The sequence below is a fragment of the Carya illinoinensis genome, chromosome 16 (assembly GCF_018687715.1).
Source record: "Carya illinoinensis cultivar Pawnee chromosome 16, C.illinoinensisPawnee_v1, whole genome shotgun sequence".
NCBI lineage: Eukaryota > Viridiplantae > Streptophyta > Magnoliopsida > Fagales > Juglandaceae > Carya > Carya illinoinensis.
This window is the reverse complement of record NC_056767.1, coordinates 4,922,716-4,946,933: the sequence shown is the minus strand read 5'-3', so window position 1 is coordinate 4,946,933 and position 24,218 is coordinate 4,922,716. Positions and strand designations below refer to the sequence as shown.

The following is a 24,218-nucleotide window of genomic DNA, read 5'->3' as shown; positions in this document are numbered from 1 at the left end:
ACGGGTTGACCCGTTAAGACACGATTGTTTAACAGATTAATAACGGGTCAACCCGTTATAACTCGTTATGATACATTAAGAAAGTTAAAGTTACAATTATACATTTCTACCCAAAAGTAAAATTGTTAGAATTTTAATTTCGATATTTTTATTGTTTAGGTTGTAATTTTAGACTTGTAGTTAGTTTTATAATTTTTATAGATATTATGATTTTAACATTTATAAAAAATTATATTAAATTTAATCAAATCAAACAGGTTAAATTGAAATGGGTCGTATTGTATCGTGTCAACTTTTTTAGTAATATTCACTAATGGGTCAAAACGGGTTGACACGACACAACATGTTATGTTCATGGGTCGTGTTAGGGTTTGAGATTTTGACACGATAAGTTTAACGGGTCGGGTTAAAGTTTACCTATATAATATAATATACATGTTTTGACACGACATGAACACGACCCGTTAACACGATTTGACAGCCCTACCATCGAGTTTATCGTCCCGACAGCGTCAAAAGGGGGGCCAAGCAACTAAGTGGGTCTAGACATATCAAATTGCCTCAATGCGATCACATGTTCCTATGAGGCACGGCAAAAGTGCTATGAGGATAGGGCTGAGTCATCAAGGGAAAAGCGTAACAGAGGATCAAGACAGACCATTGTCAATGATATGGTTGGGATCCGTTTGCTCACTGTGTGGCATTGTTACAGGCACTTGAACCGCCACTATCGGACAAAATTTTCTCCCGTGCATTCGACCGCTTGCTTGAGCCCATGGTTTAGAGAGGCTTTCTGGGCATGGATAATGTTAGGCGAGCGTGGGCCATGCATAGTTAATATTGTGTTGTTTATCCATTACGCTGACATTGTGTAATTTGCTATGTTGAGATGTTATTTTCCACTTCCATTGCTATGTATTATTATACAACTAATCCAAATAAGTTGCTATAAACTTAATTGATTGAAACTCGTGGACTTTATGGTCTTGTGTTAATTGTAAATGTTTATTGATATTTGGACATTGTGGACATCTTTTTTTATTTTAACTGTTAATGTTATTAATTTATGGTCGATGTATGACTTCTTACGTATCTCTACAAACAGTACGCGCTCTAGTGTTAGAGAATGGATGATGATGATATTTCACTGGGAAGTCTACTGATACATGCAAACATCTAGAGTGAACATGTTAGCTATTAGATTGAAGGGAGTGATAGCAATGGTGGGCCGATCCCATGGAGGCATAGATGTCGTCAACATAATTAGGATCCTAACCTCCCGATGGGGAAGAAATTGCAACAACATAATATAGGCCTTCACGAAGATCAATATATCATACAAATTTAGAATGGACATCTTGATAATTATATGGACTTGTTCTGCATGGAGTTACCCACATCCCGCACATTATATGCATTGTTAAGATTAGTGATAGTAGAGGAATCCCTAGCTATGTTTTGCATGCTTGTGGGCCACACACATGCCCAACGCATTATTGGGGACATGTTTCAACATTCGACACAAATAATTAATAAATAGGTGAGAAGGATGATAAATGCACTATGTGAGCATAGGAGACATTTGATTGTGCCAATACAAAATGACGCCGTGCACCCTTATATCTCAAGCAACAACCGAGATTTTCCTTGGTATCGGGTAAGAAATCAAATTCAAACTTCCTTTTTGAAATAAAATTGTAGTTAACTTCATTTAGTAAGATCAAGGCCATAATAATCATATCTAATTATTAATGATTTTATTTATGACTTAATAGGGATGTATTGGTGCAATGACGGCCACATGATAGAGGTGATCGTATCAGCTGAAGTACGTAAGGCATATCGAAACTTGTTGGGGCGAATTACCCAAAATGTAATACGTATAGTTGATTTGAATATGAAGTTTGTATTTATATACACTAGATGGGAGGGATCAGTGCATGACACTTGTGTCTTCCACCATGCATGCAGTGACTCATCTGCCCATTTTCCATGGCCGCCTGAAGGTAAGCATCTTATGTTTTTCCCTTTCAAATATTTACCCTTGGAAGTGACCTGTTTTTTCCTTTAATAAATATTGAGTTGTGTGCTTTGGATTTAAATGGATCTCTCAAGTTAGTATTATCTTATTGATTTTGTTTTCCCATGCACTAAGGGATCTGTATCCCCCTATCCACGAGAAATGTACCACATGAGTGATTATCATAACTGTCATCAATTTCAGAGGTATAAAGATTATTTTAATTACCTCTATCCATCAATTCATAATATCATTAAACATACTTTTGGTGTATTAAAAGAACGCTTTAAAATTTTGAAGTTAATGCCTACATATTCGGTTGGGAGGTAACGACTCATTATTACAGCATGTTGTGCGCTGCATAACTTCATTTGAACAGTGACACCTGATGACTGGATATTTTAGAGTTGGAGTAGGGTGGAGCTCCCCGTTATTGAGCATGAGGTTGGGGACCGGGCATCCTCATCTTGTAACGTGGACATGACGCTTGAAGCGGTCCAAGTTATGGTTGCAATAAGATACGTGATTGCCATTCCTATGTGGGCAACTAGGGGTGGCCATTGATGGTGTAATTAAAAACTCAGCATTTGTGTAATATAGTATTTTCTTGTGGTGGTGTACTCTGTTATTTTTCCTATAGGTATTTCATACATTCCAAAAATTAATATTGTTATGATTGGTGCTTTCAATATTAATATCTCATGACACTACTTGATTTTGAAATGAAAATATATAACGTAAATAAATTGTGTAGTACGAATTTAATATATAGAATATTGAAGTGTCAAACAGGAATGAATTCTTGAATTTTCTAATCAGGCAGTACACATGAGTTTTCCAATTTTTCACATGCCTGCCTAACCAACATGAGAGAATCAACTTTGAATGTGGAATGGAGTTTCTCTCAAGTGCTCTTGGAAGGGGCTCAAACCCTACTCAACGTAAAATTTTTGAACACTCGCTCGAGGGAATTATTGAACAAGTGTCGAGCACAAGTTATATTCCATGAGTTGCTCGTGCATCCAGTCAAACGAATGTCGAACAAACTCTCTATATGAGTTATGCTCAAGCGCATGTCAAGCAAACTCTTTGTATGAGTTCCGCCCGAGCACAATGTCGTGCGCATGTTGAAACCTCTATATGAGTTACGAGCGTCATGTCGAGCGAACTCTCTTCATCAGTTATGCTCGTGAGCAATGTCGAGCACCTGCGAAAACAAATGCTCGAAAAAAATCACACAGTAATTGGTGGGACCCACTCAACTTTATTAAATCCTGCAAAAAAAAGTCAAAACCATCTCATTTCATCTCTATAAACAAACACACACATTTTAAAAATCAATCTACTCTCATCTCAACTCACACATCTCAACACAATTCACACATATATCAAAAAATCTCATCCCATTTAGGAAAACAAACGAGACCTAAATGTTCATCAACATGTTACAATAATCATACATATTGTATATCTCTTTCCTAAATCTATCAAGAATTTGGATAGAGAAATTAAATCTAAATTAAACATTCTTACAACCTACATTTACTTGTTTTGAAACTAATTAAATTTATTTAACATGCAACTGTTTGTCTTTAAAGATGAGATGAGATAAGTTAAATAAAATATTATTAGAATATATTATTTTTGTATTGGAATTTGAAAAAGTTGTATTGAGATTTGAAAAAGTTGAATTGTTTATTTTATTTTGTATAAGAATTTGAAAATGTTGTAATGATTAAAACGAGATGAGATGAAAGTTTTGTGAAAACAAACGAGTAGTTGCATGTAAACAAAACTACTTGATAAGCAATGTTTCAAATCGATCGAGAAAAACTTAAGTTGATCCTTGTATTAACTATAGAGAAATGATATTTACAGTCATAGAATATGTAAATATCAAGCAATCCTTTTAAAAAAAAGTGAATAAATATGTAATTCACATAAAAATAATAATTTTTTAATAATAGATCTCACTATTTTTTTAATGATTATGCGGTACTTGCATACTCCGCAAACTGATCAACTTGATTCATTGATTAAGCAAACTCATGTTTGTAACTACGTGTATGTGTATACATATATATATATATATATATATATAACTCAACTCCACTCATTTAAATTTAAATAATTTTAAAAATTCTATGTACAATTACTTTTGTATATTCTTTTGTGCACTTTAGAGATATGATTGGTTGTGTATTAAAAAAAATTAATCTAGCCAATTATATCAGTTGAGTGCGCAACGAATACGCAAAAGTGAGTGTATGTACCATTATTCTAAATTTAGTAACCTTGTTCTTATTATTTTTAATTTTTACTAAAAACATATTAAGAATTTAAAAAGGTAAGAGGAAATCATATTCCTATTTTTATAGGTATCTTTTAACTTGGTAATAAGCTCAAGTTTAACTCGCATTTGAATAAAAAATTAAACGAACTAAATTTGACTTCTCAATATCGGCTTAGCGGAGGTTTGGGTGTCAAAATCATTTCAAATCATCTTATTTATTTGAATATTACAATTTTTTAAATTAAATATAATAAATAATTTAATTTTTTTAAATCTCAAAATAAAAATAATATTCTAACAATATCTTATTTTAACTTTTAACTTTCATCTCAATTTATCTCATCTCAACTCATTAACTTGTAATTCCAAGTCATAAGTTACAAGCTAAGTGGAATTATATTTCAAGGGCGTAAGCAGGTTCACACTACCAATTATCAGCTGCTTAATTAGCTTTATCAATGTGACAAAAGCAAAGTTAAAACCACTGTCATTTGCTTTAGGAGGTAAAATATTCCACTAATGAACAAAGGAAATAAATTTAGTGGTCACAAGCAATTACTTAAGAGTCAATAAAGTCTCTTTTTAAAAAGAAAAAGATGTCTGATTTAATCAATTAAATAGGGGAAATTTAACAGTATTAAGCATTAAAAATTGACAAAAGCCTTTGGACGAGATCTAAATAGCCCCATAGAATTTAAGCTTTAAGAGTTTGATTCGATGGAGAGAGGTGGAGTAATTTAGAGTGTATGGTAAGAAACATCGAAGTAGAATAAAGAAAAAGTTTTATTAATGTTATGTAAACGCGTACTCCTTTAAAAAAAAAGGACTTATTTTTGTTTTGCTTTCATAAAATTACTGTTGGCAATCTCAACTATTCTATATAAAAACAATTTTTAGAAAAATGTCGAAGAGAAGTTGGGAAAAACAACTTAGAAAGTTAAAAGAGTTTTTTTTTTTTTGGCAAAATTAAATAATTAACTTAGAGAGAAATGTAGCCATAAAAACTATCCCGAGTGTCTAATTAATGGAAAAGATTAAGTTTTCGTTTGGTTATATAGATGAAATAAGATGAAAGTTAAAAATTGAATAAAATATTATTTTTTAATATAATTTTTATTTTGAGATTTGAAATAATTGAATTGTTTATTATATTTTGTGTGGAGGTTTAAAAAAATTGTAATGATTAAATGAGATGAGTTGAGATAGTTGTATAACTAAACTAGGGCTTAAGAAATTATATACAATAGTAATTATACAGCAATTAACAGTGAGGATTTTATAGGCTGCACACGAAACAGTCAAATTATTAATGTGAATAGTGATGTGAGTGGTAAGAAATTTTTCTATCAAAAATTTATATACAGTCACTTTTATGTAGTTCATTAACGTGATTGGCTGCATCACTTTTTTTCAATATAAAATAACTATTTTGATCAATTACATCAATAAAATAAATAAAGAGTACGCAAAAATAATTATATATAGCAATACTCTTTGCCTACTTCTTTTCCAAACCGTAAAAATCTCCTTGTGTATTTATCATTTATGTATATATAATCATTATTAGTTAGTGCATGGTTAAGTTTGGATTTAGATTTCTTAGAATTTTTACCCAAATTTTATTACATTTATTGTTGTTCGAGTAAATTTTTCAAACAAGATAAATATTCAATAAATATTGTAGACATTTATTTTATGTGTTTATCTTTTTTATATTTTAAACCTTAGAATCAGACAAAAATTCTAGATAATCAAAATCCGATAAGTTTGGCAAATTCATCTTCTCTATACAAGGAGTACGTACCACCATTAATGTATATTTCCCAAATGAATCAGAAAATATGTTATTCGCTGTCACTTCATTTAGCTTTAAATTAGCATAGGAAACTGTGATTTTTTACATTAACTGAAGATTTGAACTAAATAAGTGGCCTAAAAGGAAACAGATTCCATCTGCCTTTTTACGAGCAGCCGAGTTATTTATAAATAGTTATTTATAAATGAAAACAATAAATTAATGTTAATTCTGAGGCTGATACAGCCAGGTAGGCCTGAAAACTGACCTCTGCGGTTCGGTTCTGTGCCGAACCGACTGCCGACCGACCATCACAATTTCTTGCATTTGCCGACCGACCACCGACCGTATAAGGGGATGGAACCGGCTGGAACCGATTCTGGTCGGTTCACGGTCGGTTTACCGGTTTGGGCCCTGTTTTGGGCGTCGTCGTCGAGCTGAGGAATGGACGATGGGTAGTGGGTACCCAGACGGAGGGTTAGAGGTTTCGAGAACCGAGAGCCGAGAGGAGACGGCGTGGGAGAGAGCCGAGAGGAGAAGACGGCGTGGTGGACTGCTGGAGAACCGAGAGCCTTCGGATCAAGAATCGGGAGAGAGGGAAAGGTCAGACGGCGTGGAGTGGAGTCTGGACTGAAATGTTGGAGTGCTGGAAGAGTGAGAGCCGAGAGGGCAAATGGGCACTTTTGCCCTAATACAGTCGGAGGTTTACTTCATTTCTTTGACTCAAATAGATAAAATCACGACGCTGTTTCACTCACTTAAGTGAAACGGCATTATTTTATTTATATAAAAAGGAAAAAAAATGTTAAGTATCGGTCGGCCGGTTTTTCAATTTCTGCAGAGCCAAACCGTACGTCAAACCGACCGACGTCTGTTCATATTATTTTCTCTCGACCGCCGACCGGTTTTTCGCCAGTTCCGACCAATTCTGGCATCCTGAGATCGATTCCAATCGGTTTAAGTCGGTCACTCGGTTTTCTGTACACCCCTACAGCCAGGCAGGCCTCTAACAATAATTATATGTATAATCTGACATTTTAAAAGATAATCCATTTTCATGTGGTCGACAATTAATCATTATGCCAAAACAACGATGAGAATCAGTTTAGTAAAGGCAGTAAAGACATTGGATAAGGATGGTGCTAGCGGCGGACCAGCACTTATTTTTATTATTTTTTTATAATTATTAAAAAAATTTGTAATTTTATTAATAATTATTTTCTTAATTATTATATAAAAAATAAATTAAAAAAATTAAAATACATTAAGGGTAAGATTGAACGATAAATTTGAAGGATTTCACTAAGTATGTTTTATTGGATAAAGAATATTATTCCTATAAAGTCTTAAAATAAGCTACTACGAAAGAAAAATAATTTATATAAATTTTAAATAGATAAATTCAAGTTTTTATAAATAAAAAAAATACTTAAAAAACTTTGAAAATATTATTTTTTTAATATTTTATTTTATTTTATTTTTTATATATATAGAAATGATGTGTATGAGATTTGTCTATTAAAGACTTATAATTAATATTACTTTACATGAAAATCAAATTTCGACAAAATTGCCCTGATCCTTTGATTTCTTAATTTGAGAGAGATTGTCATCTTGAGTAGGTAAAAACCATCATTAAGGAGTTGATTTCAGATCCACATGATGGTGTAGACATGAGGAAAGGGACCGGGGCAGCAAGCTTCAGTAGATTGGTGTTCATGAAGCTCTTTACATCCAGATCCTTTGATAAATGAGCATATGCCTAAGACAGACAACTCTTAACAAAAGGGAGCTAGCTGAAACAGTTTGGAGAATCAAAGAAAAGGGCAACACGTGAGTGTCACATGCCTGATTTTGAACAACTTGTCGGGTATTTTTTTTTTAATCTTTTAATATATTAATAAAAGTCGGCTTCAATGTGTGTTATATGGTATGGACTTATAATATTTATCTTTGTTTAATTTTTCTTGGATTAATCTTATAATAAACAAAATTGTTGATCACATTTCAATTTTAAATTCATTGTTTCTTACTTAGGTCTCGTAGTACAAGAAATATAGTTTTTTGCATCATCTAATTTCGTTGTAAAAAATACAAAATGTGTAGTACTTATTTAATTGCGACGCATTTTGAATTTTTTACAACGAATTTAAGTGATACAAAAAGTCATTTTTCTTATAAGTGGTGTTTGAAAATTCATCTTATTTCATTTTATACTCAAATATAAATATATTTCAATTTCAAATATGTAATTTTTATTATCAAATTATTTCATTATTATAACTTTTCTAAACTTAGAAACAAAATACGATTAAACTTAGATACAAAATTGTTGATCACATTCCATCATCTCTTTCCTTGAAAACCATTATATCAATAATTCATTAGAAGGTCGAATTCCAATAGCAACAGCCTATTTCTTAACAAAGACAGTTTCACTCTCAATCCTATTAGCAACTTTAAGTTCGTCATTCCTTATTTATGTCTTTCGTTTGGAAACTCATTTCATCTCATCTCATAATTAAATATAAATATTTTTTAATTTTAAATATTTAATTTTTTTGTCTAATCATTACTTTATCATTATAACTTTCCTAAACTTTTAAACAAAATATAATTCAACTTTTTCAAATTTTAAAATAAAAATAATATTAAAAAAATATATTATAACAATATTTAAATTTATAATATTTTTATTCAATTTTTTCTCTTCTATTTCTCAAATCCAATCAAATATCTTAACTTAGATTATTTCACTATTATTCATAAATTATTTCACTATTATTTACAAATTCTCATCTCATTCTCTAAATGAGGACTAATTAGTCTTCCTCTTTCGACCAACTTAAATATATTAGAATAGATAATTGCATCTATTTTTCAATTTTCTATTGACATATTGAATCGTCATTGGTTCCTATAATACCACTAACTAGTAAATAGCGCAACACTTCTTGTTGAATATCCGCTATTTGAATATGGAAGTAAATAACAATGAATAAGAATGACATGGCTATATATAGTTCTTATATGAATTACGGGGGAAAAATCTTAGTTTTTTCTATTAGGATAAGTATTAAATGTTAGATGCAGGAGGATCTGAATTAGATGATGCTGAGCTTTCAGATTATATGTTGATGGGGCTGAACTATCTTAAGATGGCAGATCGACGTGATTACACCAGGAAACAATTATCTTTCCTTGATTTGGAACAATTTTGAACACGTATCGTTATTTTGGTGATCACTTTGGCTATAGGTATTGGAATTGTGCATATAACCTCAATTCAGAAAGCTATTTTGGGCACGCACGTCGTGATCATCTAGCCATGGCCGGTGTGCGTCATTTATTAGGCCAAAATTAGTTATTTTCTAATTTGAATCTCCATTTTTAAATATTTTTTACCTTTTATGGTAATATTTCATTTCTAGTTTAGAAAGTGATTTTGAATCCGATTTTGGCCAAACTTTTGGCAGATTATTTCTTTATTTATGTATTTATTGTTTATGTGTTTATTGGGATTTTTCTTTTTTTGGTAAAAATATGATATTTTCAAATTACAGTTATTATAACCTGGCTTGTGGGTTGATTTAGACATTTTTGAATTTTGATAATTTTGAATTGAACATCTGAATCACTTTCTCTATATTTTTTAGTAAATTTATTATCTTCTCGATATTGATAATCTGTTAGAACTACTCGTCAGAAGTAATCTAAATTCTCTAATAGGGAATAAGTTCATTTATTTTGCCACTTCTAGATTTTGCTATAATGCTTTTGTACGTGTGTGCTTATACCAATTAGGTATTGAAAACATGATGTTGGCTTTTTAGCACTTTTGGAAACACTATTATTAATTTTGGATTCCTATAGCCTTGTAGGTCTTTCTTAATTAAAAGAATTTTACTAAAGCGGTGGTCACTTTAAATATTAAACCCCCTAGCTTTGGCCTTTTCAAAGAATTTATAATTATTAAGTCCTCCCATGCATAATAATATTAAAAATAACAAAAAGATAATAGTACGTGCAGAATCTTTATCCTCTAATTTGCACTTTGAATGTGCATCATCATAATGAAAGCAGCTATGGTGATAATCAGTCACAACCAAAAGAATCTAGCTTGAAGCTTTTCTACCAACTTCTTACTTTTCTTCTATTTTTTGAACTTTATCCTTTGGAGGTGCGGGTTTACACTATTGAAAATTAAAAAAAATATAATCATGAAATCTAGGTGCGGGTTTACACAATTAAAAATTTTAAAAAAAAATTATGAAGAGATTTCATAGGACTAAACCTACGTATTGACATGATTGTTATATTAAATTATAAAATTATTTTTATTATAATATAAATATAACGTATTACATCAATTTACGTCAATTTAAAAATTTATTTTTATAATTAATAACACTTTTCATTTAAAAATGTTCACCACTAATATTGTATTGCTGCCGAAGCAATCCAAAGCGGCAATTACGGTATCATGAAGACCAATTTGCACGATTTAATTTACTACTTGGGTCTCGGCCACAAATATTTAAAAAAAAAAAAAAAAAAACTACTACTTGAATTAGAATTACAACTTCATCTTCACCTAACTTTTGAATGCAATTTTATTCTTTCTGTTCCAAAATAAAGGAAAACTTCATTTTCACCTAACATGTTCCATAATGTTTACAAGTAGTATGCGAACATAACTATTATTCCTTCCATCGATCTGACTAGATAATGGTTTAAGAATGATTTTATTGAGTAGAACAAACACATGCATTTTATGACATATTATTACACTTTAGGTGTAAATTATTATGAATCAAATATAAATGAGTAGTGATTAGCTAGTCGGGATTCATATGTTTGATTTTTATTCACACATGAGTTTGAACTCGATTGAATTTATAGTCATTTTTGCATACTTTATTGATGTGATAGGTCAAAATAGTTATTTTATATTAAAAAAATGACATTCAATCATACTGATAGAATGCATAAGGAATACGCAAAAGTAACTACATATTTTTATTTTTCTAAATATAAATTTATAATGTGTGTATATAATATATATTAGGGATTATTTAAATAAGAAACAATGCACCTGCTAGAAATGATTTTTTGTTACTTTTTGAAATATTTATATTATTCTCATTAATTCTTGCAATGAAAAAAATGACACAAAGTTATAATTAGAGTTAATATGGACTTCGAAAAGGATTTTATATTAGTTGTATTATTTATAATTAATTATATTTTTATATCCATAAATAATTCATTCAATAAATTAAATAAGCCGAATTCATTACATTTACCGAATTCACATTTCTTTTATTTATTTATTTGTCATAATTTCATTTATTTTGACACACAACAAAGGAAAAATATATTGTTTCTTATTGAACAAATGAAATATTTTAACACATCTATTAAAATATCCTCTACACAGCCTCGTTAAAAGATGAGGTGGCAATTTGCAAAGCATACATATAAATAGATAGAGAATGTAATAATAAGAGGAAACCTCTTTAAATTAATCACGAGACTATCCGCTAAGTAACTTTAGGCATAGAGAATTGTTACCGATATAAAAAAATTATAAAAATATAAACTCACAAAATAACATAGTTTCACATAATGTATTAGATTTATTTTATATTAAAAATAACTTTACAATCTGACGTATTGTATTAAACCACATCAGTTTCTAGATTTAATTTTGTATAATTTTTTTGTAGTTAAAATATTTCTCTTGAGCATAATATTATATGTATTGAGGGCCAATATTATTTTATCAAAATTTTATTTAAATTTTCACAATTTTGATAACTGTCACTACATATATCTTTGTCTATAAAATCATAAATATATATAGCATTTTTCACGCACATATAATAAATAGGAAATCTACTAGAAGTGGTTGAAGTTTTCTCTAAAACTTATTTAATATGGCCACCTAACTAATTTTTTCCCATGCATATGGATCAATTAAATTAAAATAAAGGCATCCCATCATGCATGGGACATCGCAGGTAGACCACATTTCGGAGCATCTGTCTGAAGGCAAAAATTGCTTGAAAACTGAGTTTCAAGTTGGCTTATAACGTGTCAAGATTTATATATATATATATATATATATATTTCATAATATAGAATGACAAAAGTAGTTTTTATTTTTAATTTTAGTTATTGAGAAGTGACGTGTAATTTGATTATGTAGATTAGATGAGATGTTTTAAATAATAATAAATGAAATATTATTATGATATAATTTTTTAATATTAATTTTATATTAAAATTTTAAAAAATAAATTATTTATTATATTTTATAAAAGAATTTAAAAAAATTATAATAATAAATTGAAATTGGATGTAATTAATTCGGACATAAAAAATAAAAAATAAATAAATGAAGGTACGCCTAGCCGGAGCAAAGACAGAATGTCCTTTTCCCGAGTTCTGCTCGAAAGCACGGAGGCACAAAAATAGAAAGAGTAGTAGCGGTCGTAATATGCACAGAAATGCCAGCCAACTTGAGCTTGAACGGGAGACTTCACCAAAAAGAAAAAATGGCAAAAGTGTTGGCTTTAGGTACTGTGGGAAAGAAGGCTTTCTGTACCGCTGACACCAGGTGTGTCTTTCTTTCTCCTTCTCTCTCTTTATTTGCTGCGATTTTTAGCTTTGTGGTGGGGTCAGGACTCGGAAGGAAGGACGCTTGGGGTCCCATTGGAGCTGTCGTTTTGAAGAATGCGCGCGTAAACAGCGCGGGAGCTGTTTCCCGATGTAGTGCAGTAGCCATTATCAATGCCCTCCAGTTGCCCTACTTCCCATCAATCTCTCACCATCTTTCTTTTAAAATAAATTAAAAAACTTCTGAATCTGTGATACATCTGGGTCCCATTGCCCCCACCATCATAGCAAACGTTAACTTCTTGATGTTGACGGCCATATCTCTCTTTTCTCCTCTCTACCAGAGGCGTGGAGATATTTGTTTAGACAATTTATAAAAAAAAAAAAGGGTGGAGATGGATGTGACGCAGAGTTAAGTTGAGTTTGGCTAATGTGAGCCAGATCAGGTCCGGCAATGGCTACTGTGAGCCCATGTGGGAGGTGGGGTCCAGGGTTTGAGGGAAATCGGGTATTTAGAGACAAGGATGGGACTGTTTTGGGTCCCTATCATCATGGTAATGCAGCGAAGAAAAGAGAGATAGGGGTCTGAGGTTAGCAGTAGGGAAGTAGATGATGGGTTTCTTTCAGGATGATGTGATTGTTTGAGGGGAGGCATTTGACGGTAAATTAGATTTAGAAATCATTAACTGGTGCAGAAGTTATTTATTTGTTTAGGCAATTTCAGTATATGACAATGATACTATTAATAGCGAGAATTCTGATGAAAGAGCTGTACCTTGCTACTATTCTTTTTTAATTATTGGCAATATTTTTCTCATTCTCCCCTTCTATTTCTCAGTGCTCAAGACAAGATGAGCTAGTTATTTATCGCTCTCTGTGTGTGTATATATATATACATACATCTAGGGTTTTATTTTGGGTGTTGGATGGCCATGCATGAACCCTGGTTTTTATTTGATTTTGATTGTATATTCCTAAACAAATGAAAATAGATTCTTTATGGCAGCATGCTTCTGTATTTTTGTTCTGGTCCTGGTTTGCTCCTTTCCAATGCACGTTTGATTTCTGGGCTGTAGTCAATCCACCATTTTTCCTCTCTCAGTGTATATATAACTATAACAAATATTTTAACCATAAAAAATACTGTACAAAAGAAACTTGATATAGAGATCTTGTTTATTTTCATAAAACTCTCATCTGTACAAAAGAAACTTGATATAGAGATCTTGTTTATTTTTATAAAACTCTCATCTCATCTCATCTCATCTTCTCATCTTAATCGTTATAACTTTTTTAAAATTTCATATAAAATAAAATAAATAATTCAATTTTTTCAAATCCCAATATAACTTTTTCAAATTTTAATATTAAAATAATATATTTTAATAATATTTTATTCAATTTATTTCATTTCATCTCATCTTTGAAAACAAATGAGGCATTAATATAATAAGTTAGATCTACTTTATAATAAAATAAATAAATAAATTGTAACCACAAAATAATTATACAAAAATAAGCATAAAAATTAATGTGATACATCAGATTATATAGTTATTTTTATTATAAAATAGTTTTAATAGATGTTATGAACTCACATCAGTCTATAACTTTATTTTGTGTAATCTTTTTGTATCTATAATATTTTTTTAATGAAAATAGTTTTACAATTTAACATATCACATTAAATTATATTAATTTATAAGTTTATTTTTACTAGATTTCTTTGAGGCTGCAACACATATTTTTGTGGCCAAACCAACATTTCTTTTCCCTCTTAACAGCTGCAGAACACTCTTAAAAACCATGCTTTCGTGACTTCTGTAACAGCGCTACTGATCCACAAGGTGACAAAGCTGGTTCTCTCTTCAAGTTTTGTTCTTTTTTATTGTTTTTTAACCCACAAGATTTATCAAATAAAAAGACGACTCTCCATTGACGGGCCCAAACTGGCATTTAGATTGAGCCTATTCCCACTTGCCAAAAGGCCCAAAAGCCATCTGGTTTATAGCCTAAACACAAGGTCAGGCACAGAGAAATCTAGGGCCAACTCAGCCCAACATACATGGTCTAATTTTTAATTTACTTTTTTCGAGTCAAATCCACTAATAATGTTTCTTAATTGGTTAATCTCCTGTAATTATCTCATAGTAGGTAACATTGGGTAAGCACGAGAACCTTAAAAAACACTGTTCAAGAAATTCGGATTTGTTTTTAGGATCCTGCTACACAAAAGTGGCCACCGAATAATCTTTTTTATTTTTATTTTTTAAATTTATACTCTTTTTTTATATTTATAATTTTTTTTTTTTAAAAAAGTTCACAATATTATTATCACCTAATAAAAAAAAAAAAGAAGGAAAAATCGATGCCATGGGTAGCTTCTGTGGGATAAGCATTAACCTTGTTTTTGTCGAAATTCCAGACAAAGCATATTATATCAGACATTTTCCTGGATTCTAGGACTCTAGGCAACCTAACTCAGTTAGGTAAATGTTTGTCCTAGGATCGTGTGAAAGTTTTGTGCATTTGTTTTTAAAATAGAAAACACTAAGCCCACCGTTGGTGGCCCCTTTGGGGCCACTGTTGGCTTAATTTTTTTTTTTATAATTTTTTCTTTTTTTTAATAATTAAGAAAATTTTTTTAATATTATTATAATTTTTTTATATATTTTTAAAATATTTAAAAATATTAAAAAATAATTTAAAAAAAATTTATTTTTCCTAACAGCTAATTCCGCGAGAGCCAATTGTGCCTGTAGCACCATCTTTTTAAAATATACTTAAATATAATATTCTTATAAAAAATTATTTTTTAATGATAAACTCTATATTTTTAAAGGTAATATATGATATTTGCAACCTTAAAATTATATCTAGTATTATTTAATAATAAAATTAGAAAAAAAACTCATTATTAAAATTATTAAATTAAAAAAATATAAATAAATAAATAAAAAGCTAACTGATTTGTTCACGGACATGCAATTCAATTAGTAAAATAATGACTTCCTGAAAGCATTAAAAGAATTCACGTGGTACCATTTAGTTATAATATCATCAATATCTTACCAAATCCATTTAGGTCACGCGCACATAGTTTGGTTCCAACAACTAGTGCATGTACTGATGTACTGATACAATAAATAAATATAACATTAAAGCAGCTTTACCCAAATATTTTATGGAGTGGGTAAGTGCATTTTTTTTTTTTAAAAGAAATCATTAAAATATTAAATTTTATATGTATATTTTATATTAATTTATTTATTTTAAAGAAAGTACATGCACTCGTCCATTTTATGACTCTAAATGTTGTTTTTCTTTTAAAATTTTGTAAGGCCTGTGACAATGATGTTCATGCTGTTGATAAATTGAGAAATGATATTTGCAGTCATGATTATGCAAGCGGTGTGCAGTCGTTTTGAAAAAAATAAATTAATATGGGACTTACATGAAAAAAAAAAACTAACTTTTTAATCGTGGACCCCACTCTTTTTCAAAGCGATTGCACGGTGTTTGTAATTCCACGACTGTACGTAGCATTGCTCTAATAAATTATTTCATACAAGACTTTCCATTTCACATGAAGTAGAACATCAAGTAATATTGAAATAAGGACTGGACCTGCATTACAGCAAATTATTCAATAATATTGCCTTAGACCTTTGGACATGAACCTCGCAGCTCCATCATAATGATAAAACTTCGAGTTCTAGTCATGATTAAGTTGATTGATTCATCAGGGCCAAAGTTGCAAGCATTCGTGCTTAATTTTCCTGTTGATTTTCATATCAAATGCACCAAGAAAATGTTAATCCATCGTTAATCTAATGCAATAACTGTTCTCAATCTTTCAAATCCGCTTGTAATTCTTGTGGTAAAACATTGGGATAATGCTAATGCTACCGACATCCTCACCAAGGATGCTTACTGGAAAGGAAAAAAAAGTTTATTTACTTTTTTCAAATATTTTTTTAGAACCACCAAATATTTAAAATAAAACTTAAAAAACACAAAATTATTAAAAACTACTTACCGAATTATTAAGTCAAAAAAAAAAATCATAAAAATCCTCGTGACATAATTAGAATATTGGCATTAGTATCTGCATATGCAAATACAATGACATATTTGTATATTATGACTCTTAATTTGATTGCATAGGATTATGTATCTCTATAATTCTAGATTCATATGAACAATATTTCTATAAGTTTGAAGATCTACTCTTCACTCTACAAATGTTATTTTACTAATTATTTCTCTCTCCTACTATTCTCACTCTCTCTCGACACCAACGTGATTCATTTTCATCCCGAGACCTCTCTCTTGTCCCTACATAGTTCCTCTTTTCCCTCCTTTCCTCAACTGAAACAAAGCCCATACAAGAAAAAAAAAATTGAGCAAATTTCACTCTCAACAGCTCTTGACGGACCTTGCAACAGCTCTAGACTTTTCTCATCATGGTCAAGTATGATTTTCTTCCTCTATTCTCTATTTCCTCATTCTCTAGCTCTCTCTCTTACCGAGTGAATATTCCCTATTTCTCCCTTTTAAAATTCTTGATCATGAAATTTTTTCGAGATATTCAGTCTCTCAAGAGGACAATGCACTTCCTCCATCGCCATTGATATGGAAATCACCATGGCCGCTGCACCGCCTTGTGTTTTCTATATCAACTACTTAGGATAAATTAAACATTGATCTCTCTGTTTTGCCAAGAGATTTTTATTACATAGATTTTGATTTTCTAATTGTTGTTTGGATGCTTCATTTAATCTAAATTAGGGTTTTTATTTCCAAAATAATTTTAGGGATGAATTTAGGGTTTTGATTTTTGTAAACATGTAGGAGCATGACAAAGTATTTTATTGCTTTGTCCTTTGATTTTGTTTAATCTAGATTACCTTTTAAGTTTCTTTTCTTGGTTTTATATTGGGGTTTCGATTATTATGCTATTATGTATTTCTACTTTATTTTTTAGATTAGTAAGTGTAATTATAGTTGAACTAGTGAGAAATAATCAAAGATCAAATAGTTCTTTTCACCACTCATAATGTGGTTGTGCACCTATGTAAATTTCTTTAACTTACTTTTGGGGCTCTCTAGAAATCATGTATGGATATAATTTCATATGAATGTCTTAAAAGGGAAATTTAGTACACATGCAATCATCTAGTTAGCATGTAGTTCCTTCATAAATATTTGGTGTATGGGAAATTTGGGAATATGGAAAATTTAGGAACTTTGGTACACTTGCCGTCATCTAATTGGCTTGGAGTTGCTGTTAGGAAACTGTTTTTAATTTTGAGGTTTTTCAGTTGTTGTTTTGAAGACGTTTGATTGTAATTTGTTATTGGTTTTGCTAATCCTTTGTTATAATATGTTATTTTAGTTGCCAATATGACTATGAATACATTCTTGATACTGTTGAAGGATAAACACTTTGTATTTTAGTACAATGGACTGTTTAATATTCTATTTTAGTGACATTTTGTCATTCAATATTTTGTTAAAGGATTAGCACTCTGATTGATGAGGATCCATTATTCACCACACTATTGAAAAGTGGTGAGGGTGGTATTAACAATCCCATATGAATACTGTAAATGTTAATGTCCAAGCGACGCAACCCCAATAGAAAAAAATGGCACCTAAATAAAAATCCCAATGGGTTGTGTTATTTACTATAGGGGAAAATATTCTCTTCGTTTCAGCTTGATTTAACATTAGTATAGACTCCATACGGGAAAACTGGCCAAACCTCCACATAATTGTGGATAGAATTTATGATTACTACTCCTATAAAAAATCTAATGGTTTTGAACGGTCTGTATCCTCTTTGACTAATCGCTGGTCAACCATTAAAAAATAGATCAAGAAATTTTGTGGTTTGATGGCCTAAGTTGAAAGAATGTATCCAAGCGGTGCGACCAAGCTAAACAAGGTGTAATGGTTTTGTCAATATTTTATTGTTCTAATTATTAAGTATTTGCAATGACAGATTGTATTGATTGTTCCACTAATTTGTAGATTGGGAAGGCAAAAATTTTATATTGTGAGATGAAAAAAACCAACTTCAACAAGGATCATTGTTGAAATCTTTTGCGACACCAACCAAAATGACAAGTACATGTGGAACTCATAAGAAGAAAAGACAATGTCTGATGTTTAGGTATTACTCCAAACTGAAAAAGAAAGATAGAAACAAAAAAAGGTTCAGAAATATAATATAATAAATTTAATGAGGCCTTAAGGCAAATGAAAGATGATAGGAAGATTTGTATGATGGAGAGAAGAGAATCAATAATGAAGTTTGAGAAAGACAGATCTAAGTTACTACTTGTTAAGAAGAGAAAACTTAAAATAGAAATTAAGGTTCAAGAAGAAAGATATGAATTAGTAGCTCTTAAAAAAAGAAAAATTGATATGGAATTGTGAAATTAGATATTGATTCCATGAATTCTGTGCAACAAGAGTATTTCCATAATTTTCAAATGTAAATTATTGAGGAACAAATGAATAAGGCCATATCTCACACTTAGTTGTTTGATTGGTTTTGGTTATTTTGTAATTGTTTTGACTTCGTAGTGATATGTTTTGGGTATTGTTGTATTGCTGGTTGCTACCAAATGGAAATCGTTTTTTGCATCTCTTAACAGAACTGTATTTTGTTAGCGGTTAGTTGCTGGTGGGTGGTCTCGATTGGGTCAATTTTTTGTTGCTAATAGAGCTGCTGGAAGACTTATAACTACTACTTGTGGATGGAGTTGCTGCTTGATATTGGTGATGGAAATTTTGGTAGAGTTGTTGCTTGTTTTGACTGTGTGGTGAAGTTGCTGTGGCTTGTTTTGGTGTTGGAAATTTTGATAGAGTTGTTGCTTATTTTGATTGCTTAGTATTGGTTTTGGTGCTGGAAATTTGTATTCTAGACAACTTGAAAGAAATTTGTATCAAGTATATGAATTTGTATCAAAATCAACCTTTTAGAACTTGTATTAAATTGATTTTAATATATGAAATTTGTATTAAGTTGACGATGCAGACAAACTATTTTTGAGCACATGTTAATATTTGTTGATAAAATTGGTGTATATATAAAATGGTATATGAAATTGGTAATATTTAGATACATGAGATTGATATTTTTGAGCACAGGTTAAATACTGAAATTTGTAGGAGGTGTTAATTGCAAAATTTATATAAAAAAAAGAGGCAAAAAGTTAATAATAATATTTTTTTTATTATTTTGACTTAAAAGATCCATAATCCAATATAAAATTTTTTCTTAAATCGTAAAACAAATCTCTAAAAGAAGTAATTTTATATAAAATCTCTTTTCCAAAACATTAACTTTCCCGAGGAAAAGAAAAAAAAAAAAAGAAAAAAAAGAAAGAAGAAGAAGATAAAAGGTTGTTGATGAATCTGATAAGGCCACCAACCACTTGTGCACAGTATTGATTGTGAAATTTCCCCATACCGGCAGAACAGGATAACCCATGCCAGTCCGTAGTGATTTTGTAGTTTGCATCGCAGCAAGGGATATCCAATTATCCATTAGTACCACCAGCTCTGTCGATTCCTTTACTTAAACTGGCTCAGAAATGTTTGATGCACAGGCATTTCACCGGAGAAAATTAAAATACAAGAAAAGAAAAATGAAGGGTGTAAAGAACAATATATAAACAATATTACAATTTGAGAAGTGTTACGATATAAAATGCTCATTTAAAAATAAATTTAAAAATTGATATAATTTTAAATGATAAATTTATTTTGATTAATTTTATGTATTATATCAAGTTACATCAATTTTTAAATTTACTGTTAGAAATGTTTTTGTTACTAAGGTATTTTTCTCAAAAATAAATTATTCTTTGTTAAACAGCAACCAATCTTATACCTAAAATTTATTAAATATTTTATATTCTTATAAAAATTCACAATGACTAATATTTTATATTCTTGAATTTGAATAAATATTAAAAAAATTATTTTTCCATTGTATTGTGAGATCTATAAGCAACTTAAGGTATTATTTGGTTACACAATTCAGATAAGATGAGATAAGATATTTTGTTAAAAATTAAATAAAATATTATTATAATATTAATTTTATTTTAAATTTTAAAAAAATTAAATTATTTATTATATTTTATATATAAATTTTAAAAAAATTATAATAATGAGATAAAGTTAAATTTTGATAACTAAATCAGCCCTTAAATTGACAATGATGTTTGTTTCTATTTTGGTACGGTTAGTGAATATGGTGTGTTTTTCTTGAAAAGGAAAATTAGCATTAATTTTAGAACAGATGTAGACCGCAAGCAGAATCCAAGGCTGTCATATACCATAACAGAATCAGCTTTTACCCTTGAGATAATATGTAGTCATGTAACTGAATCCAAAATCATAATATTGTTCAAATAAGGAGAGATTACAATACAAGCAATCACCTGTTATTGAGTTAAAAATACATATTATTAGCAATGTTTATCCCTAGCTTGATTAATAAAATAATGATATGATTCTTATCTAATTCCCATGATGTCAAGATCAGGAGGTTTAAGAATGGTTTTCATGCAATCATAGATTTGAAACTGTCTCATTTGATTATGTAATTGTAATTCAGATGAGATAAGATGAAATGAGATATTCTGTTAAAAGTTAAATAAAATATTATTATAATATTATTTTTATTTTAAAATTTAAAAAATTTAAATTGTTTAATATATTTTATGTGAAAATTTAAGAAAATTTATAATGATTTTGTGAGATGAAATGGTTTGATTTTATGTAACCAAACAAACCCTTAATATGTTCAAAGTTTTCAAAAATCTTTTGAACTAAAAATCTTTACTAAGATCTATGTTCTGATTTCCTTCGGACCCCCCACTAATTGATGTTAGTACTCCCTTAATTGGAGGTGTAAGAGTTGGATTTACAAGAAAAACTATAGTGAAAAGAAAAATTCTTAATTCTTATTTCATATTTAATTTTAAAAAAATAATATTTATCATCATATAGTGTGTAAGTATTACGTACTTATTTAAAAAAGTATCACATACTTATTTAAAAAAATAAATAAATCTGTAATCTATATAAAAAATTATATTTTTAATAATAATAAAATTTATTTCTTTTTTTAAAAAATACACAATAATTATAATAGAGAAATTCTATTTATAGTCCTCAAGTTGAGATTATATGTGCATGCATTTATTAAAAAAAAAATATCATTTTAAGAAAAATATTTTAATAATTTTAAAAAATTTAAAAAATAAAATTATTTATATTTATATTTTAATTTTTAAATAGAGACTGTACATTACTTTTATAATATATAGCATCAATTTTAACGGTGGCACTGTAGGATAAGAACAATGCCTAAAGGGAAAGCATATTGTATACCGCACCTCGTATTAGGAGTTTGGAACCTCTGGCCGCCGTCTATTTTTTGCCGTTGTTAAAACAAAATGAATCCAATGGCTTAGAATGTAGGGGGCGGTGCAATCTTATACGTGAGGATGCCCACAGCTAGAACGCATCCCATCGCACGGAAAAGCGAATACACTTTAACTTAACCACGGTTGATTGATAACTTAACCACGGTTAAGTTCTCCTTCTCTCCTGAGTCCGAAGCAGTTTGCGTGTGTGTATATATATACGTGAAAAACCATATTCTCTGTGATTTGATATCTACGCAGTGGAAACCAAAAGGTCCAAAACTACTACAAAGATGATGATCGGAAATCCAACCGTCGAAATCCCTCCGTGGAACTGGGACCCAGTTGAGGATCTGACGACTGGAATGGCGTCGCCATTTTCCCCAAGTAGCCCCTCCATTAACTTCAACGGCAATGCTGGTGTCGGGGACCACTTTCCTCTCCTCGAATCGTTCGCGGCCCTTCACCGTTACCTGCCGTCGAACCAGTCGGACTCTCTGGCAGAGGAGGAGTCCGACATTCCCGTCGACGCATTCTCGTGTGACCATTTCCGGATGTACGAGTTTAAGGTACGGAGGTGCGCTCGCGCGAGGTCACATGACTGGACGGAGTGTCCGTATGCTCATCCTGGAGAGAAGGCTCGCCGGAGGGATCCGCGCAAGTACCTGTACTCCGGCACGGCTTGCCCCGATTTCCGCAAGGGGAGTTGCGGCAAGGGTGACTTGTGCGAGTTCGCTCACGGTGTCTTCGAGTGCTGGTTGCACCCGAGTCGTTACCACACTCAGCCGTGCAAGGACGGCCAGAGTTGTCGCCGCCGTGTCTGCTTTTTCGCTCACACGCCAGAGCAACTTCGGGTCCTGCCCCAGCAGAGTCCGAGGGGTCATGGGTCTGGCGACTCCTTTGATGGATCGCCCGTTCGACATGGCTTTGACTCGTACTTGACCAAGGGGTCCTTTGTTTCTTCGCCGACTTCAATCCTGACTTCGCCGCTAGTTTCTCCACCTTCTGACTCGCCGCCGACGTCACCGAGTAGCGTTCCGCTCGGTGGCAGATCCGTGATCTCGGTTAGCGAAATCACTTCTTCAATGCGAAACATTCAGATTGGGAAGTTGAAAATGAGCCCTCCGCCTTGGGGAGTTCAAATAAGACCTGGGTTTTGCTCTCCGCGTGGGTCGACTCTCCGACCCGGGTTCTGTAGCCCGCCTTCTACTCCAACTCGTTCCTCAACTCGTTCGGGACTCCGTCTCCTCGACAATTATAAATTCGAAGAGGAGCCTGCAATGGAGAGAGTGGAGTCTGGGAGGGACATACGCGCCCAGATTTATGCGAAACTAAGTAAGGAAAACTCGCTCAGAGGAGTCAACTTGGCAGTGTCCGCCCCTGATGTAGGGTGGGTTTCGGAGCTGCTCAAGTGAAATGATTCCTGAGATAATTGGGCTGCCATTACCATTGTTTCTTGTATTGGGTTTGATTTTATTATTTTGCGCTATTAGTTTTTAACATCGGTTGCCGTCAATTCTTCCGAGTTTGTAAATATCATGTTGATGCTGGACACTGTAAATGGTTGATGGGGGGAGCAAGAGACCGAAATCTCTATTTTGTGCTTCTCTCTGTTCTTTGGAAATTTGGAGGGGAAAAATAACTTTTTGTATCGAAGATGGAAATCTTCGTGCTTCCAAAGAATGGGCAGCGGTTTGTTTGAAAAATGTCAATGATTTGTATATGATTTTCTGGATTTCTTGTTGGATTTATCTCCGAATATTAAACTTTGTTACCTCTTTTTATTCTTTTGCCAACTAATATAATCTTTTACTTGTAATCTCATCTTCATCTTCTCATTCTTCTTGTCTCTGACCTTTGAACGGCTGACTTGGTGTAAAGCATATACCATTTTGACCAGGCAAAAAAGAAACTCTGATGATAATCTGTTTGGATGCCGGGAAATCTGCATTGCAATGATCTACTTCCATGGATGGGCATCCATATGCCACGAAACTCTCTATTTATTGTTGTTTTTTATTTTTCTGGACATCTCTG

At 31.3% G+C, this 24,218-nt stretch overlaps 1 protein-coding gene across 1 annotated transcript; it reads left to right on the top strand.

The window, feature by feature from the left end:
- The first annotated feature begins 22,412 nt into the window (after window positions 1-22,412).
- Window positions 22,413-23,965, top strand: LOC122299719 (zinc finger CCCH domain-containing protein 23-like). Its single transcript, XM_043110138.1, has one exon. The coding sequence runs from the start codon at window positions 22,475-22,477 to the stop codon at window positions 23,594-23,596; it is 1,122 nt and encodes a 373-aa protein (XP_042966072.1). The 5' UTR covers window positions 22,413-22,474; the 3' UTR covers window positions 23,597-23,965.
- Window positions 23,966-24,218: the final 253 nt, after the last annotated feature.